At 36.3% G+C, this 21503-nt stretch overlaps 1 protein-coding gene across 2 annotated transcripts in view; it reads left to right on the top strand.

Annotated features, from left to right (window-relative positions):
* Nucleotides 1–21503, top strand: part of CDH12 (cadherin 12) — a 1181755-nt gene that overhangs the window by 836543 nt on the left and 323709 nt on the right. For both annotated transcript variants that reach the window (XM_086362520.1, XM_086362519.1), the window contains one exon: nt 3229–3645. In XM_086362520.1, the coding sequence (XP_086218646.1) occupies nt 3415–3645 (231 nt within the window). In that variant the 5' untranslated portion in view covers nt 3229–3414. The remainder of the gene's footprint in view (nt 1–3228; nt 3646–21503) is intronic.

The following is a 21503-nucleotide window of genomic DNA, read 5'->3' as shown; positions in this document are numbered from 1 at the left end:
ATAGGTCAAATTAATGTAATAGTTTATATTTATTTAACCTTCTGATTGAGGGAAGGAGAAAAGAGGTCAACAGAGAATGAGATGATTGGATGGCATCACCCACTCAATGGACATGAGTTTAAGCAAACTCTGGGAGATGGTGAAGGACAGAGAAGTCTGGCATGCTGCAGTCCATGGGATCACAGAGTCAGACATAACTTAGTGAGTGAACAACAAACCTTCTTTACCCAAACTGTTAGCATGTCAACAAAAAATAAATGTAGAAATCAATAATGAGATCTTTTACATTCTTATTTTTTGTAGTAATTTTTTGAAATGTGGTATATAATTGAAAAGTTAGAGGACATCTCAATATCGAATTGCCAAATTTCAACTCCACAGCCACATATGGCTAGTGGTTCCCATATTGGACAATATAAGTCTAAGTTAACTTTTTATGAACATTATTTTGCCAGAATGAAAGGATGCAATAAAATATATACAGTTCATGTTTTTGCTGGTAGCTAACAGGTGCATCCCTTTAGGCCAGAGGAAAAAAAATAGATCCTACTTTATTTCTCCTTTTGAGAGTCATTGTAGGATGCTCTCAGAGTATAACTTTTAGACCCTCCCCATCTCACATCTTATCTTCAGTGAATTGCTTCCACATTTTTTCCTTTTGAATATATGTAAAGAATGCATTATACTTTATATTATATCTAGCTGAAAAATCACTAAACCAAATTGCAACCGAAAGGTTGACAAAATGCCCTGTTTTATAGGCATGTGATTAAACATAAGTTGATTTTTATTTTAGTTGTCTTGTTTTGGAAGCACTATATATGATTTCTGACTTCTGACATTCTTGACCTTTGGAAACCTCTGAGAAGGCTGTGGGCAATGTTCCCCTAGTGCCAATGTGTGAAGCTTCCCTGGCTGGAGCCACCTTTTTCCATTGCTGCTTGAAGAATATAACATAGCTCTTATTTTTAATTCTCATTGCAATTGTCACCTATGGCAGACTTTTGCTAATTTAAGTTCTGACCACTTAAATTTTGCCATCAGGATATTCTATTTGCTTTTTTTTTCCCACAGCATTGGTAAATTTGCCTCATTTATGTATTTGACTATATTTGTTTTCCATTCCTGATTTAAGAAAAGGTAAGAATCATGTCTGTTTCCTTACCTACTGTATTACAAAGAACCTAGTACATCTTAGCTGTTCAAACCTTAGATAAGTGAATGAAAAAAAGTGTTTGTTGTAAGGAAAATGTTGAAAGCTCAGTTTTACCTAAATGCAAAGTAGAGATTATCCATCTGATACTGATTCAAGGTTGCTTTGAGTCACACACATATATGAAATAATTCCTCTGTATCCCAGTATTTCTAGTATGCCAGGACTAGAGAAGCATTTTGTTAAACATTAAAGCTTATAAAGCCTTATAAAGCCATCTGACATTTTTCTCAATTTCATACATCTTAGATCATTTTCGTTTAGCGAATTTACGTTATTCTTTCATTGTTGTTGTTGCTCAATTATTAAGTCCTGTCTGAATCTTTGCAACCTCATTAACTATAGCCCACCAGGTTCCTCTGTCCTCCGCTATCTCTGGGAGTTCACTCAAATTCATGTCCGTTGAGTAAGTGATGCCATCCAACCATCTCAGTGTCTGCCATCCTCTTCTCCTTTTCCTCTTTCCCAGCATCAAGGTCTTTTCCAATGAGTCAGCTCTTTGCATCAGGTAGCCAAAGTTTTGGAGCTTCATCTTCAGTGTTAATCCTTCCAGTGAATGTTCTTTCATGCATGGTCGTATACTTCCTATTCTCTAACTTCATGATTTTTTGTTTCTTTAAAACTGCTTTGTTTTTTCCTTATTCTCTAAATCTGTGATTCTAAATCTTGATCTATTTTGCTCCTTTCAGGGGATATTTGGCAATGGCTGGAGACATTTTTTGGTTATCACAACTAGCAGTGGGGGAGAATGCTACTCTCATCTATTGAGTGAAAGATAGGTGGTGTTTCTAGGATTCACAAAATGTACATGCTGGCCCCCCAGCAACAAAGAGTTATCCAACCCCAAATGTCAGTTGTCCTAAGGCTATGAAATCCTACTCTCAGTTCACTTTAAAAAGCATAATCCCAGTGAAGAATTCTAATTCAACAAGATGTATGCTTTCCAATATCTATAGCAGCACTACTTACAAGAACCAGGACATGGAAGCAACCTGTGTCCATTGACATGAATGAATAAAGAAAATGTGACATATGTAGATATGCATATGCAATGGAATTTTATTCAGCCATAAAAAAGAATCAGATACTGTCATTTGCAGCAATAATGCAATTATCATACATATCCCTAGTGGGTTCAGTGATAAGAATCTGCCTGCAATGCAGAAGACATGGGTTCAATCCATGGGTCTGGAAGATCCCCTGGAGAAGGAAATGGCAACCCACTCCACTGTCTTGCCTGGGAAAACCCATGGACAGAGGAGCCTGGCAGGCTACAGTCCATGGGGTCACAAAAGAGTTGGGCATGACCTAGAGATTAAACAGCAATAAGGGATAACCATACTAAGTGAAGTAAGTCAGAGACAGAAAGACAAATAACATATAATATCCCTTATATATAGAATCTAAAACAAGTGATACAAATGAACTTATTTACAAAACAGAAATAGACTCATGGACTTTGTTTTCTAGAAAACAAACATGGTTACCAGAGGGGAAAGGGAGGGAGATGAATTGGCAATTTGAGATTAAATTTAAAGGATAAAATATACTGTATATAAAATAAACATATAATAGGGACCTACTATATAACACAGGGAACTATATTCAATTTCTTATAATAACCTATAATAGAAAAATATATAAAAGAATATATATATATGTCTAACTTAATTACTTTGTTGTACACCTGAAACATTGCAAATTAACTATACTTCAGTAAAAAAAAAATAGTGATCTCTGTTTTACTCTTAAATGGTTATTAAATTAAAAAAATGATTGCTTCTATTTATGATAAACTTGCTTTATTGTGACTCATACTTTTTCAAGTCAGTAAAAAATGATTAGACATTTTATCTAAGTTAACAGGTTAAATAGCAGTGATCATTTACTAATATAATTCTTTTAAAGACTTTTCTCTCTGTTTCCTTCAATGTTGGCAGATATAATGAGAGTTTTGATGACTATCATCATGTAATTCTATCAATTTAATGTATCTTTGTTAATCTGTTTTATAGGTCCCTTTAGATGGAATATAATATAGCAGAAGCATTTTCATCAAAAGGATTAATGCCTGCATTATCATTTCTGCAATAAAACAGAAAGCTAAGTGGTGGAGGCCACAGACACCTCAAACCTGGATTCCACAATTCTACATTAAGTGCTGGAGTTTTTATTACTCTGCTGTAGGAAAGCTTTTGCCAATGCTTACAAGGAACTGTTTATCCCTGCTGCTCTGGGTCCTGTTTGATGGAGGTCTCCTAACACCACTTCAACCTCAGCCACAACAGACTTTAGCCACAGAACTAAGAGAGAATGTTATCCACCTACCAGGACAACGATCACATTTCCACCGAGTTAAACGTGGCTGGGTATGGAATCAATTTTTTGTGCTGGAGGAATACATGGGCTCCGAGCCTCAGTATGTGGGAAAGGTAATGAGTGTTTCTTTTGACAACAACTTGATAGCAAGGGGGCTTATGCATTGTGTATTGTGTATGGATGTTTTGCACAGGAGTTGAACAAACCAGTGAGTAGAACACTGGAATTGAGATCAAGAGACCTGGTTTCTCTTCCTGACTCAATGACCCGGGTAAGCTTTGGAATATCATTTCATCCCTCTTTGCTTCAATTCTCCTTGGTTATTTTAATGAAGTTAGTATATATTATATTCCTATTTTTGACATTATTCACCAAAGTCATGAAGTTAACATGTGTAAATGTAACTAAAAGTGTTACTATAGCACATTACTGGCCATATCCATTCTGGAATTGTTTACCAGCAAGAAACACAGGAAAAAATCAGGAGGTATAAGTATTCTAAATTGTTCATGTCTTTGAATGACCAGAATATCTACCTTTCCCTCCCCTTAAAAAATAGGTTATACCATTTAGATTGTGGTTCTGGGGTACAGATAGTCCCAGATTTCCAGTGGTTTGACTTAAGATTTTTTTAAACTTTACAATGTTGCAAAAGCAATGTGCATTCCATACTTACACAGCCAATCTGTTTTTCACTTTTACTACAGTATTTAATAAACTACACGAGATAGTCAGCACCTTATTATAAAGTCGGCTTTGTGCTAGATGATTTCCTGACTGTTGGTTAGTGTGTTTTGAGAATGTTTAAGTCTGTCAGACTAAGTAATGATATTCAGTAGGATAAGTGTATTAAATGCATTTCGACTTAAAAATGTTTTCAATTGACAGTGGTTTTATTGGGATGTAGCTCTGGTCTAAGTTGAAGATCTGTATTTAATTTGGATGCTTATTCTTTAAAGTAATTCTTTTATTATAGGTTATTTATTTATTAATTTTTTCCTCTCTTTTTTTTCTTTTTATTTTATTTATTTTATTATGATAATGATGCATTTATTGAAAGTTTTACATTTTTATATTCTAGTCCTGGATGACTTATGTGTAACATTTTTTTGTGCTGGGGCTTCACTGCTGCATGCAGACTTTGGTTGCGGCAACTGGGACTAGTCTATAGTCATGGTTCGCTGACTTCTAATTGTTGCGGCTTCTCTTGCTGTGGAGCATGGGTTCTAGGGCACATGGGCTCAGTAATTGCAGGCACATGGGCTTTGTTGCTTTGTGGCATGTGGGATCTTTCTGGACCAGGGATCAAACCAGAGTTCCCTGTATTGTCTAGTAGATTATCAATCACTGGACCACCAGGAGACCCTCTTTATTATAGGTTTGGTAAGGTATTTATAAAGGTGTTTATGGCCAAAGTAATAAATGTAGGAACCCAAATATATGCACATCAATCTCAACACAATATGCAAATTTTAATCTCTTAGTTAAAGAAAAAAAGTTGTTTTTTTTTTTTTTTTTTCCTCAAAATAGCAGCTACGTGTTTCAACAGATTTATGCTTTACTGCTATTATTCTTACATCAACTTTGGAGCCATATCTATCATAGAGCTTATCAATGACACCAAAATCTTTTTCAGGAAAATGCATATTTTATTTAGTTTCATGTTGCTAATTCCAGGGTTTTTTTTTTTTAACTTTCTAAAAGATTTTGCTATGGTTTTAACAAAATAATGTTTATGTTTGAAGAGAGTTTAAAATAAATCTAAAGCAGAAATAGAAAACCATAGTCAAAATAGTATTAGGAAACTGGTATAATAGATTATGTCTCTGGAATATTAAAGCCCCTAGAGATTTGTGAAAATCTAAACTAATGAGAAACATGATGAGTCTTATGATTCTAATGCTGGCTTAAATGAAACAAATTTATTTAAGAGCTAAATTCTTTGCCCTATGATTTTAAGACTTACCTCTTAGAAATGTATTTTAAAAATATTGAATAATATAGTGAGGAAGGTCTTCAACTAGAACGTTTATTGAAAATGAACACATAGTCAGGTTGCCCTCATGTTACCAAACACTGTGATTGATGCACAGTGAGGCTGAACAAACTAAAATGTTAACATTTGGAGCAGAGAAAGTTTTATTGCAGGGCCATGCAAGGAAACAGGTGATTTCCCAAAGAAACTTGAACTCCTGAAAGTTTCAGCAAAGCACTTTTAAAGGCAAGGTGAGGGAAGGGAGGGTGTGTTTAGTTGTAAACTTCTTGGTGTAGGAATCCTTTGTCCTTGCAGGTGTCCACATAGCTAAGGTCAAGAGGTTCCTGTAAACCTCCAAGACAAATGTTATTCTCTATTCTGCAAGTTTTTATCTCTATATGAAAGGACTCTTAAAGGCCAAGGTCTTGAAAATGGGCTATGGTGCATATTTCAGGATATAGGCAGCACTCTTTTGCAAATGGTGCAGAGCCAGTATTACTAAGTATAAGCAACAAAGCACAAAGATTAAAAAAAAAAAATAGATCTAATATGGAGTCAGATTTGTTCTTCACAAATGCACTAGGGTATATAGGGCCCTATGATGCTTTTGAACTGTGATGTTGGAGAAGACTTTTGAGAGTCCCTTGAACTGCAAGGAGGTTCAACCAGTCCATCCTAAAGGAGGTCAGTCCTGAGTGTTCATTGGAAGGACTAATGTTGAAGCTGAAACTCCAATACTTTGGCCACCTGATGCGAAGAGATGACTCATTTGAAAAGACCCTGATGCTGGGAAAGATTGAAGGTGGGAGAAGGGGACGACAGAGGATGAGATGGTTGGATGGCATCACTGACTCAATGGACATGAGTTTGGGTAAACTCTGGGAGCTGGTGATGGACAGGGAGGCCTAGTGTGCTGCAGTTCATGGGGTTGCAAAGAGTTGGACACGACTGAGCAACTGAACTGAACTGATATGGGGCCCTGAGCAAATATTTTCTGTGGGGGTACCTATCTATGTATAAAATATGATTCACATCAAATCAATCTTTGAGTACCATTCTCACAGTCCAAATTTTAGTGATCTTGCAAAAAACATACATTACCATTTAGCAGGAGCAATCTCTTTGTCAGGCTGGCTCCTAGGAATCAGGATCTAGTCTTGTTGCCCCAGGACAACTCCACAGATCCTAGTTCTGAGGTCCATATTGTACCTGGTGAACCCTAAAATTGAATGGAAAGTCAGGGAGAACCATAAAGGGGAGAACCGTCTGTTGGAGCCCAACCAATTTCAACTGAGTCCAGGGTAACCCACTCAGATGGCATTGCTCCACAAATAGCCCTGAGCACAAGAAAGGCCTTCAAAACTTTTAAGGGAAGCACCCCAAAGCATGAATGTCCCCTGGATGTTACTGTACATTGTTTCTGCTTATAATATTCTTTGATACGTCAAAGAGTATAAAAATCAGTAACGTTTTTGTGATAAGATAATTTTATGTCATAGTACACTAATTTCTTGTGAATTAATTCAGTATAAGGATTGGGTTTTGAAATCCAAGACAACTGGAGAGGAAGCATACCTCTAGAACTTTTGTCTCTTGGGTGTCAGTTATGTCAACTCTGCTTGTGATGGAAGCTGGACATCACATTGAGGTTCCTGGCAAATGTCTGCTGAGCAGCCATTCTGACTTTAATTAGAGCAGATCCTTAGCCTTTACTTGCCAGAATTTGAGGTGAGAAAGTTGACATTTTGTTGAAAATTTAATGAAATTGACTTTTAATCTATCCTAGCTAGAGTAGAATTTCACCTCCCAGTGGACATGATTAAAAAGATCTAGGAACTACTTATAGAAGTTTTGTTTGATACTCTTGAATTCTATTTTTATAATTGATATGAAAGTATGGAATTCATCCAAATCATTTAAGAGATGAATCAGTATTTATAGATTAGCAAGGAATAGGTCTAAGATCTAATCCATTATGAAATTAAAACATTATTTTCATAGATGCATGGCTCCCCATTTGTAAAATATAATGAAAACGTATGGTTTTCAGGCAATGTATGTTTCTAATGTAAATGAAAAAGCAGTTTCCAAGATTTCCTTTCCACATGGAAACTAATTAAAGTTTAATTAACTCTGTCTTGATGATTCTAGATATGGGAATAGTAATATGATAACACTGGGGCCAGTTCAAGCCATAATATGTAAGTGTGTAAACATATATAAATATATTTGTGCTCCTGCTCTTCCTAGAAGGCTTGAGACAGTTCACAGTAAAACACAGTACTATAAATAATATAGAATTCTGTGTTATAGGAAAAGGAAAATGCACAAGTGCCAAGCACAATAGTCAACTGAAACACTATAATTGAGATTCAGATTTAATGTATATTTCTTTGCAGCAAGAACGTACATATTGTATTGTTCAGTTGCTAAGTCATATCTGACTCTTTAAGCCCACATGGACTATAGCACTCCAGGCTCCTCTGTCCATGGGGATTTCCAGGGAAGAATACTGAAGTGGGTTGCCATTTCCTTCTCCATGGGGTCTTCCTGGACCAGGGGTCAAACCTGTGCCTCCTGCATTGAGAGATGGATTCTTTACCACTGAGCCACCGGGGAAGCCCCAGAACAAGGAAATTCCACTTACTGAGAGGAAAAAAAAAAGTTTCCCTACCTTCAAGATTAAAAGATTTTCTTACTGTAGAAATTAATGAGGAGGGAGTGAGTGGTTTAATGGATATTAGCCTCAACAACTGTTATATTTAATATTTAAAAGGATCAGATGTTACTGTTGACATCGTTTCAAGAAAGACCAAACTGTGGCATTGCTTATAATGACTATGACTTAATACACAAATAAATCCCAAGGTTGTCCAGAGGTAAAACCAATGCTTTTTACAAATAGACATATTGAATTTGCTACAACACCTGGATATGTATAAAATACCATATTGCAGAGCAACACAGAAACTAATTTGATAAGCAAACATGTTTAATGCATGTATTGCTTATTGCTCAAAGTCACCTCAAAAAAGTATCATTAAAGGAACACACAGATGTGCCTGCCCATACACACACACACACACACACACACACACACACACACACGAGTAAATTGCTTATACCATCAAATATAATTGGGTGCCTCTGTCTCAATTCAGAAGAACTTGTTAGCAGAAATTCTTAAAATGAAAGTATTTAATATGGCATATGGCATAAAGATTCAATATTGCAGTATATCTAATCCCTAATTTGAGAGGCATTTATTCAACATATTTCTAATTGAGAATGCATTATCATTTCAGAAAGTGTTAAGCCTTGTGGGAGTAAAGTATCAATGTCTTTAGATTTCAGTTATAACAGATAAGTTTTAATGAGTGTCTTAGGGCACTATTTTAATTTCTTTACTTACATAAATTCATGTAATCTTCACAACAGCACTATCACGACAATTATTGGTAGCCCCATTTTGCTTATCAGAAAACTGAGGCACAGGAAAATTAAATAATTCCCCATGGCCCAACACCCAATAAATACTGAAACTTGGATTTTAAGTTGGGTAGAGCAGGTAGTTTAGGTCCATGGCACCAGAAAATATCACATTTTATTATCATACAAGCATCTTAGGAGCTAAAAACAATTTTAATACTCTGTCAAAAGTACTATGACAAAGATCCTATTAAGAGTTGTGGAGACAAAAGAAGGTCTATGACTATGCCTAAAAGAAAAATTCAAGAAAAGGTTCACAGTTGATGAAGTACCTGAGATGAATCTTGAAAGATGTCTTTGTTTTTAGGAAGAGATAGTCTGAAGAAACGTTTTTATAAGCACTCAGGCTTGAAAGTGCAAGGTGAGCCTCAATAACTATATTTCAAAATAATCAGAGAGTGTGAAATCAACATTTCAGAGTAGGTTATAGAAAGTTTCAGAGTAGGTTAAATAGAGAAAGTACAGAGGCTCAAGTCTGATGTCAAGATTAATAATACTTATTCTTTTATTTAATTTTTTTAAAATTTGAGATATAATTGACAAATAGCAGTTCCCACTGTACAAGATAGTGTTTTGCTATTGTATACATTCTGAAATGATCTCCCAAATAAGTCTAGTTAACATCTATCATTGTGCATAGTTATATTTTTTTTCTTGTGATGAGAACTTTTAAGATTTACTCCCCTAGCAACCTTCAAATATGCAATACAGTACTATGAACTGCAATCACTATGCTGAACATGGCAGTACTACTTGTTCTTAAAGGTGTCAGTATCCACAAAGTGTCTTGGTTGAAGATTCATATGGAAGAAACTGCAGTTCTAGAATGATCACTCAGTGATCCATTTAAAGGACACATTGGCGACCCCAAAACAGACATGGAGATAGGAAACATATGTAGGAGAAGGTTACAGGAGAATTGCCTAGGGAGTAATAAAGGAAAAGGAATATTAAATTTGATCATTTGAAAGGCAGATAGATAATAAAATTTCAAGATCCATTGTTCAAGAGAATATGGAGGATGAGACAAAAAAAAATTAGTGGACAATCACATGTAAAGAATGAGAGGGAAAAGGAAAACAAAATGATGCAGATTTCTGCCTTATGTTTGCTAGTATCCTGTATAGATTTGGTTCTAGAGTGATAAATAAAAGGATCACTCTTATATATCCAGAGTTGCTTAGAAGTACCCAGGTGAAGTATCTCACGGTTGTTTAGATACATGAACGTAGAGTTCACGAGAGAGGCCTATGGTAGAGATACAGGATCAGGAGATTGGTATACAGATGGTGGTCAAAATCACATAAGTGGTAATCACATAAAGTGGTAATGAGCTAGGAAAAGTTACAGAGAAAATATGAGAACCCTGATTTTTAACTGCAAAGCAGATGAAGAATAGATCAATTTAATGAATAAGAAGTAAAATACAAAGAGAGTTACGGGAAATATAGCTAAAAATGTTTTTTTTTTTTAATTTTTTAATTTTACAATATTGTATTGGTTTTGCCATATATCAAAATGAATCTGCCACAGGTATACACGTGTTCCCCATCCTGAACCCTCCTCCCTCCTCCCTCCCCATACCATCCCTCTGGGTCATCCCAGTGCACCAGTCCCAAGCATCCAGTATCGTGCATTGAACCTGGACTGGCGACTTGTTTCATATATGATATTATACATGTTTCAATGCCATTCTCAAAAAGTTTTAAGAATAACACGTGACAATGCCAAATTCTACAGATCAGATGAAACAATGACTGGAACACTTTTACTGATTTTGTCAGATAGTGAATCAGAAGTAAATGTAGTAAAATGATTTTCATCATTTTCTCCAGAGTTTGAAGAAATGAGAAAAGAATGAGTCCAGCCTGTAGATGCCATTTCAAAAGTATAAGTGAAAAAAATTCTTCTGTGCTGGTTTGATCTGATAGAGATTCTATTAGTGTTTTCCAGAGAAATAAAACCAACAAGATGTATATATATGATTTAAGGGAAACAACTTTTAAGTGGTAAAACTAACCAGCAGTGTGCAATTCTCTTCATCAGCAAGAAACTGTTAAAGAGGAGAAAAAAAGAGTAGGTGACTGTACCAATTCATTATTGCAGGTTTTTTTTTTTTTTTTTTGAGGGGATCATTGTGATGAAATAGAAGAATACTGAAAAAACAACTAAGAGAAACCAGGATGAATCTACAAACACTAAAGTTCCAAAGAGATGTACCTATAAAAATATATGCTTTGCAATATACATAAATACCTTGGAGATATTGTGGGTACAGTTCTAGATCACAGCAATAAAGCAGACACTGCAATCAAGTGAGCCACACGTATCTTTTTTGGTTTCCCAAAGCACACAATGTTAGTTTGCACTATGCATTAATCTATCACGTACAGTAGAATTATATTTAAAATAACAATGTGCATACTTTAATTAAAAAATACTTTATTGTTAAAGATGCCAACTGACCATTATCTGAGCCTTTAGCAAGTCATAGTAGTACTATGAAAACCACTTATCATAGATCACCATAAAAATATAATAACAAAACAGTTTTTAAATTGGGAGAATTACCAAAATGTAACCCAGTGGCAGGAAATGGGCAAATATATTGGAAAAATGGCACTGATAGACTTGCTGGAGCAGAGATGCATAAACCTTCAGTTTGAACAAAGTGTACTATCTGAGAAGTGTAATAATGTGAAATGCAATACAACAACATATGCTGTGTGTGTTCATATGTATATATGTGTATGTGTATAAATACACATGCACAAAAAGTCAAGGCTGTGCGAATAGAATTTTATTTTTTTAAAATAAGTACAAGTAGAATTTGGTTTTGAATTAGTAAAAAAAAAAAGATAAAGAAAAAATAGAAATAGTATTAATAGTATATTAAAATAGTTATAATTTTGCATTGAAAAAATAATGTCTGTCTTGAAAGTCTTCCAAACTAACACAGTATAAAGATGCTATTTTAACTCATGTATATATCCCTTTGTATCCAATAATAATGGAAGTTATATCACAAAGTTATACTAAGACATTTAAAAGTTGTATTTATGGCTCACCATCTATGTATCTTTCCTCTTTCTCTCTTATTTTTCCCTCTCTTTTCTTCTTTCTTTTCTTCCTCCCTTCCTATCTCTGTTTCCTATCTCTGTTCCTTTCTTTGTTTATTCCTCATTTGTGAGTCATGTAGCTTTCAGTTCAGTTCAGTCACTCAGTCATGTCCGACTTTTTGAGACCCCATGGACTGCAGCACGCCAGGCTTCACTATCCATCATCAATTCAGGAGCTTACGCAAACTCATGTCCATCAAGTTGATTATGTAATCCAACCATTTCATCCTCTGTCATTCCCTTCTCCACGTGCCTTCATCTGTCCCAGCATCAAGATCTTTTCCAATAAGTTTTTCGCATCAGGTGGCCAAAATATTAGAGTTTCAACTTCAGCATCAGTCCTTCCAATGAATATTCAGGACTGATTTCCTTCAGGATTGACTGACTTAAACTCCTTGCTGTCCAAGGGACTCAAGAGTCTTCTCCAACAGCACAGTTCAAAGCATCAATTCTTCAGTGCTCAGCTTTCTTTGTAGCCCAAATCGAACAACCATACATGACTACTGGAAAAACCATAGCTTTGACTAGATGGACCTTTGTTGGCAAAGTAATGTCCCTCCTTCTTAGTATGCTCTCTAGGTTGGTCATAGCTTTTCTTGCAAGGATCAAGCGTCTTTTAATTTCATGGCTGAAGTTACCATCTGCAGTGATTTTGGAGCTTCAGAAATAAAGTCTCTCACTGTTTCCATTGTTTCCTCATCTATTTTCCATGAAGTTCTGGGACTGGATGCCATGATCTTAGTTTTCTGAATGTTGAGTTTTAAGCCAAATTTTTCACTCTCCTCTTTCACTTTCATCAAGAGGCTCTTTAGTTCTTCTTCAATTTCTGCCATAAGGGTGGTGTCATCTGCATATCTGGGGTTATTTATATTTCTCCTGGCAGTCTTGATTCCAGCCTGTGCTTCATCCAGCCCGGCATTTTGCATGATGTACTCTGCATATAAGTTAAATAAGCCAGGTGACAATATCCAGCCTTGATGTACTCCTTTCCCAGTTTGGAACCAGTCCATTGTCCCATGTCCAGTTCTAACTGTTACTTCTTGACCTGCATGCAGATGTCTAAGGAAGCAGGTAAGGTGATCTGATATTCCCACCTCTAGAAGAATTTTCCACAGTTTGTTGTGATCCACACTGTGAAAGGTTTTGGCATAGTCAATAAACCAGAAATAGATATTTCTCTGGAACTCTCTTGCTTCTTCGATGATCCATCGGATATTGGCAATTTGACTTCTGGTTCCTCTGCCTTTTTAAAATCCAGCTTGAACATTTGGAAGTTCTTGGTTCACATATTGTTGAAGTCTGGTTTGGAGAATTTTGAGCATTACTTTGCTAATGTGTGAGATGAATGCAGTTGTGCGATAGTCTAAACACTATTTGACACTGCCTTTCTTTGGGTTTGGAATGAAAACTGACCTTTTCCAGTTCTGTGGACACTGATGAGTTTTCCAAAGTTGCTGACATATTCAGTGCAGCAATTTAAAAGCATCATCTTTTAGGATTTGAAGAAGCTCAACTGGTATTCCATCACCTCCACTAGCTTTGTTCATAGTGATGCTTCCTAAGGCCCACTTGACTTCACATTCCAGGATGTCTGGCTCTAGGTGAGTGATCACACCATTGTAGTTATCTGGGTCAAGAAGATCTTTTCTGTATAGATTTTCTGTGTATTCTTGCCACCTCTTCTTAATATCTTCTGCTTCTGTTAGGTCCATACCGCTTCTTCAGCACTACTGGTTGGGACACAGACTTGGATTACCATGATATTGGATGCTTTGCCTTGGAAATGAACAAAGATCATTCTGTCATTTTTGAGATTGCACCCAAGGCCTGGCGTGCTGCGATTCATGGGGTTGCAAAGAGTCAGACACGACTGAGCGACTGAACTGAACTGAACTGCGTTTCAGACTTTTTGTTGACTATGAGGGTTACTCCATTTCTTCTAAGGGATTCTTGCCCACAGGAGTAGATATAATGGTCATCTGAAATATAATTTTGGGTTAATTGTAGCTTTGGAGAATTGGATAATTTGGAGAATTTTGGATGAATTGTAGTTTTGGAGAAGCCTGTGATGTAGTTTTCATGGTTCAATTTATTCCTAAAGTGTGAGCTTTCAAAATCAGAGTCATTTCTGTTCATTTGAAATTCAAGGTTCCTCACACTAGCTCAATCTTCACACAAGATTTAAAAATGTATTCATCCTCTTGACTCCTGACTCACATATTTGAGAGATTTTTGCAGTATATTCAAGTGTCCTAAATTAAAGTCTTGTTTCTAATCCATTCTACTGTCAAATGGATTGACTTTGCTGCTAATCAAAGCATCTTTAGCTACCTGCTCTTTCTGTAGCAAAACATCAGAGGAAACCGTTAGGTAAGTCTGATGTTTTATTACACATCGTGATTCTTAAATATATCCCTGAGTTTTATATTCTCTTTCAATACATGAGATTGGCATTGAAATAGTTATTTTGGGGTATGATTAGATAGCAATACATCTAAAGGACAATTGCTGCTAAAATAGAGGTTGAACAAACTGTCAGTGGTCATTGTATGCGAGTTCTTCTCTCCCCTTTACAATTTATTTCATGTTTCTAGCATGCTAGTTGTTTCATAATAGCTGTGCCGTAAAGGTTTAATGGGTTTATTTTAATTGAATTGGCAGGACCTTGAAAGAAAGTCAACTATCTTTAAATCAATATATGAACCATTAACAAAAAACATTTCAAAAATAACATGGGTAACATTAACACTCTGTTTTTTTTTTTTTCTCCTGCTTTCTTTTCCTCTCCTCCTCCTACTGTTTTTCCACCACACCCCTAATTATCTTTCAGTCCTTCCTTTCCTTTTAACCATTTCTCTGCATTATTTAGGGATTTGCCTGATGGGTTACTTAAAAACTAAGATAAAGAGTTAGCTTTGATTCTAATTTTTAGGTCTTATAATAATTATCCATATGAAAGTGCTTAAGTACACACGTCAATCCACATGACTAAGAGCACAGCAGAATATCATATACCCAGATTATATTTTCACCAGAAATAGCCCAGATGCATTTGTCACAAACTTTACAGTACAATCTGTTGTGTGTATTTGTTTATGTGTGTGTGTGTTTGCTGTGTGTGTGTTTCCAAATATTTTTAGTAAATCATTTAATTGAAAACAAAACAACCATTAGTTGGATTCTTTGGAAAACAGTCCTCTCTGTGGGCTAAACATTGATGAACCATTGTGATGGTGGTGTTTTAATCTTTGTGTCCAACTTTTGAGACCTCATGGACTGTAGCCGGCCAGGCTCCTCTGTCCCTGGGATTTCCCAGGCAAGAATACTTGAGTGGGTTGCCATTTCCTTCACCAGGGGATCTTCCTTATCCAGGGATCAAACTTGGGTCTCCTGCATTGCAGGCTCATTCTTTACTGAATCAACAGGGAAATAACAAACCACCACTCACATGTTACAGCAGATGTTAAGATATGAGACCCAGTGGAATGATTAGAGAAGTGCTCTGAAAAAGAGCACCTGAATGAAAAGATAACAGAAAAAGCAAGTACGGAATGACCTGAATAATAAAGATTTCAAATATAATGTTCTCATCTTCTAACAACACTGCGTTTATGAATTTATGCCACTCTAACTAAACTTGTAATATAGAGGGGTTCTTTTGTATATTTTAAACATAGCAGAAATGTGAGAAAAATTTTTCTTTCTCAGCTCTGAAAAAAATTGAAAGCACTGTCATAGGAGGTACTATCTATATATGTTCGTTGTTCGTAAGGAGCAGCACCATCTATTGCTGCTGACATTTAATCAATGCAACTAATATATAAAATTACTTTTGTGAAAGCATATGTTTTCTGCTCCTGGACTTTCTCATAAAGGTTGCATACATGAGATTTCCTATATATCATGTAGCAGTGTAACCACTATAGACTTTTAATGTTTACTCATTCTCTATATTAAAGAATGCTGCTGTGCTGTTGCTATTGTCCTTGTTTTCTGTCACCTATTGGGAGTGGCTCGTCTTCCACAGTTTCATGAATGCTGGAAGAAAACATGAGATGTTTGGATCAGAGAAAAGGGCATTTTCACTCATAGCACAGGAGACAACTGGAGTATTAGCATCTTTGAGTCCATTCCCGTGGCCTCAGGTAGCACTGGGCAAAATGGATAGGTCAGGTGGATGCCAGCACATGCAGTGGGTTGCATCACAAGAGGAACCCTGATAATTCCTGCCCTTTTTTGGAAAGGAGACATTATAGTTATTTTATTGCATTGCAAGCATTATGTGCACTTTGCTTCAGAAGAAGACAGTATGTCTCAACTTTTCAAAGCTGCAGCTATATAAAATTCTTGAAAATACAGTCTTGAGGAAATGCTTTCTGCATAAGACTTGCAGGAACAAAAGAGAATGGAGAATTACCTTTCAATGTGATATAGTATGTTGATTCACTAAAGCAATAACATGTAAAGTGCATGTATGCTCAGTCACAGTTGTCGTCGACTCTTTGAGACTCCACTGACTGTGTAGCCTGCCAGGCTTCTCTGTCCATGGAATAGTCCAGACAAGAATGCTGGAGTGGGTTGTCATTTCCTCCTAGAGGGGATCTTCCAAACACAGGGGTCAAACCCATGTTGCTTGAACCTCCTGCGTTGGCAGGTAGATTCTTTACCATTGCGCTAACAAGTAATGTAGTGACTTTCAGTAAAGTTACAAAGAGTTTAAATACTTTCTTTTGCCAGCTAACTGAATTGTTTTCTCAGTGGTCAAATGATAGCTCTCTTTCTCTCTCTCTCTCTTTCATTCTCTTTCTTTTTATGCAACGTAAAAATAAATCGTATCTCTTCCATTTTGAAATTTTGACTTAGAATTCAAAACATAAAGGAGGAGTGCAACTGAATGTAAGAAGAAATGTCCCAAGTCTGCTTCTGACTTTTGGTGACGTTGGTTTCCACAACTATCTTCTCAATAAGTATAACCTTTTCTATATACATATTTATTTTTTATCTTCAGCTCAGTTCAGTTCAGTTCAGTCACTCAGTTGTGTCTGACTCTTTGCGACCCCATGAATTGCAGCAGGCCAGGCCTCCCTGTCCATCACCAACTCCCAGAATTTACCCAAACTCGTGTCCATCGAGTCGGTGATGCCATCCAACCATCTCATCCTCTGTTGTCCCCTTCTCCTCCTGCCCCCAATCCCTCCCAGCATCAGGGTCTTTTCCAATGAGTCAACTCTTCTCATGAGGTGGCCAAAGTACTGGAGTTTCAGCTTTAGCATCAGTCCTACCAGTGAGCACCCAGGGCTGATCTCCTTCAGAATGGACTGCTTGGATCTCCTTGCAGTCCAAGGGACTCTCAAGAGTCTTCTCCAACACCACGGTTCAAAAGCATCAATTCTTCAGCGCTCTTCTCTTTCAGCCACTGGGTATGAATAACTGTTTAAAATAAAGCTTCCTCATAATTATATAAATAGTCTCACTCCTTGATTAAAGTTACTTTTCTATCATAAATGGTGACTTATTATAATAAGAAATGAACGGCTCATATAGAATTACATTTCTCTTGATTTTACAAAGTATTCAGTGATATTTAATTTTTAAATAACCTGTGATAGTTTGAGATTATTTATGGGATTTTATGATACTTTCAGCCAGCTATTTTAAAGGATACAAGATTGTAAATCAAAATGTTTTCAAAGTGATAGGCATTAGAATAGGGCAATGATATTTTCTCATAATATAAAAGGTTCTAAAGACAATTCTCTGTTGAGTAGACTTATAAGCTAAACAATAAATTTTGAGCTTTGACAAGAGGGAGTCATAGTTACGCTGGCCATGTCAACTACTATTGCAAATACATTTCAAATAGTAACTTTTGAGGCCATTTTAAACAGTGTTGTAGCTTTAAAGAAAACACAAGGAAAACTGCACTTTGAAAATAAAGCCAGGCAACAAGAAATGGTTGAAAACATAACCCATCAGTAATTTTTAACTTCAGTTAAAACATTTTGAGCATCAAATAGGAAAATATTTAAATTATGTTTATTATGCATTAAATTATTGTGATCAAGAAATTCTTTAAAATTTTTCTTTTGCTTGATAGCTATATACAAATTAGAACACTGAATGTTTTCTCAAGTCTATAACTGCATTCATATGTGCCAAAGAAATACATAGGAACTAGCAAAAGCTTAATTTCTAACAAATGATTGAAGAAAATATGTTTAATTAAACACTCAGAGCTTCTCAATCTATTTAAAGCCTAGCTTTAAAATTACCCTGAAAATAAAAGTGAAACCAAAAATAACATAAATATAACCCTTTCTTTCTTCTCTTTCTTTCTTTTTTCCCACTGCTTCCTTTCCTTCCTTCCTTCCTTAGCAAAGATCTTAAGAGGAAAAAAGGGGAAATTTAAGGAAAAACTAGAAGCTAATCTAACAAATAAAAACATTAAATATATGTACAAAGATACACTAGACTTCTTTTCAGATAGTATCATTGAAGACTTCCCCAAATCCATACATATATTTTCTAATATCAAGGAATAACTTCAAGGTACAGAGTTTGTAGATGGTTGCATGTCTCTGATTCGCTAGAGGACCCAGAGCACTGAGTGACATATTTGACCACCTCTCTGCCCTTAATGACTGGACCTTCATCATCACTTCATGAAAGCTTCTTGCAAATACTATGTGTTTCCAACTAAGTGAATGTTTATAAATATATGGCTCTTGTGAATCATGAAAGAGCAAGTCTCCACCCTTATGGTTTGGGGTCAGAAATAGCATAAATGAGGAGAGGATGGAGGAGAGTTATTTCAGCGACTGGTTATTTCTCAAGAAATCCTTGTCCCCAGTTTCCCAGTGTCTGTACTGACAAACTCCTTGGAATGCACCCCTTTCTGTGATCCCACTGCTTTACTTTTCCTGGAAAGAAAGAGTGGTTCTGATACTAAATTGTGTTGAAAAATCTTAATTACACATTTTTACCCCCTAATAGTAATAAGTATCTAGCATCTTTTAAAGTGTTTCTCTGTTTAATGACTGCCTCTGCTCTTGTTTTCCTTCATTTTAAAATCAAGGTGTTCTTGAGAAATATTTAGTTCAACAAAGATAAACGTAAATATTAACAGAAATCTTTCAAATATGAGTTTCAATCAGAAATTGGCAAAGTCTGGCTTACAGACCAAATCCAGCCTGCTATCTATTTTTGAAAATAAAGTTTTATAGGAACACAGTCATGATTGTCTACATACTGTCTATAGCTGCCTCCACACATGATAACAAGGTTGCATATTTAGGACAGAAACCTATTATATCACAAAACTTAGAAAACGACTGCCTGGTTCTTTATAAAAATTCCTTAGATAATTATCCTTGATACAACAAAATCTCTGTATGGACTTTTGACCTTGTACGTGTAGATGCTCAGAACTGCCTGCTCAGTCCTGTCTCTGTCTTGAAGATTCAGGATGCTCATTCTCAGAAATGAGTCTCATGGGAGAGAAAAGGCAGGGTGCAGTGAAAGAATCTTGCCCTCTTTTGTGGCTTTTAGTAAACTTCCTACCTCAGTATCCTCATCTTTTGAGTAGGGATGATGTAGAAAGAAATAAGATGGAAGTTGTGTGAACAACTTAATCCACATATGGGACAATGTGTGAACATCCTCAGCCAAGTGTCATTAATGTTACTGTGCTACCCCCACAATGAATTTTTACCTGGTGTAGACTGTAATGTTTCTGGATGGAATGGGGAAATTTGGGTTTCACACAAAAGTGTCTAGATGATCAGAATGTACTTTTCACTCCTTGAAACAAGAGAACCAGAGAGGAAGGATTTGTCATATTCTGTAGAAAAAGACATAGATTCCCATTGCCACTGTGACTCCCTAGTATCCCGAGAATCTCCCAGCATCACAAGCAGGCCCATGATCCAAGCTCTTGTTCTTTTATTTAAGGGTATTCAAATGGCTAGCCCTGCAGCATGAAATAATCTCGGCCATATAGTCTTAGTAAGTGGGAAAATTATCACTAGAATTCCTTAAGTTCATATTGTCAGGAGTACAATGATTCCTATCATAAAGCAAAAACTTTGAAATGAGCTTATTCAAAGTTAACAATATATGAAGAAATTCATGTTAAAAACCAAATATATTCATGGGAACAAGTGAACAAAGTCAAGACACAGAGACTTGTAACATGCTAGATTAAATCAATATTAATATGCATAGTGAACAAAATCCATTAAACACTATTTAACAGACTGTTTTCATTTCTTTGGTTGGTTTCAACACTTATTTGTTATGTGTAACATCTGGCTCCTTTATACTCTTTACAATCAACAATTGCAATAATCTTCTCAATTCTATGCAAATTAAAAAATTTTCAGTATATGGAAGAAATCTAGTTTTCATAGTATAGAATGCCAATGTTTAATTCAGCATTTAGAAGTGTTAGTTATGACATATTTTTATTAATATTTGCAAACAAGCTCTCGTTGTTAATTTGCCAAGCATATTTGTAGTCTTTGCCTCCACTGATAAGACATACAGTCTTTCATTAAATATCAAACTTTAGTTTTTATATGGGACATTGAATACTTTAGAAATGGTTAGTTTATTTTTATCAGCTACGAAATGATTATTTTATTTCTATCAGCCAATCGATTTTGAAGTATAGGTAGTGAACAGGTGTTAGTCGCTCAGTCATGTCTGACTCTTTGCGACCCTTTGGACTGGAGCCGGCCAGGCTCCTCTGTCCGTGGAATTCTCCAGGCAAGAATACTGGAGTGGATTGCCATTTCCTCCAGGGGATCTTCTCCACCCAAGGATTGAAGCTGTGTCTCCTGCATTGCAGGCAGATTCTTGAGCCACCAGGGAAGTAGTCAAGAGGGGAAGAAAAGGGAAGCTGTGGGCTGGGCCGCCCTGCTGGTGACACTAGGTGGCAGTGTTTGAAGTATGCTGCTGCTGCTGCTGCTGCTAAGTCGCTTCAGTCGTGTCCGACTCTGTGCGACCCCATAGACGGCAGCCCTCTAGGCTCCCCCTTCCCTGGGATTCTCAAGGCAATCACACTGGAGTGGGTTGCCATGAAGTATAGTCATATTTATATTTCAAAGTGAAAAGTGAAAGTGAAAGTCTCTCAGTCCTGTCCCACTCTTTGCAACCCCATCAACTGTTTGGAATTATCCAGGCCAGAATACTCAAGTGGGTAGCCTTTCCCTTCAGGGGATCTTCCCAACGCAGGGATAAAATCCAGGTCTCCTGCACTGCAAGCAGATTCTTTACCAGAAAGCCCATATATTTCAAGTGATGCCTTTTTATTAATGGCCGCCGCCGCCGCCGCTGCTGCTAAGTCACTTCAGTCGTGTCCAACTCTGTGTGACCCCATAGAGGGCAG

The sequence above is a fragment of the Bos grunniens genome, chromosome 20 (assembly GCF_055505025.1).
Source record: "Bos grunniens cultivar Pamir isolate PY7600 chromosome 20, Bosgru_T2T1.0, whole genome shotgun sequence".
NCBI lineage: Eukaryota > Metazoa > Chordata > Mammalia > Artiodactyla > Bovidae > Bos > Bos grunniens.
Note: the sequence above shows the minus strand (reverse complement) of the source record. Positions and strands in the feature narration are given on the sequence as shown.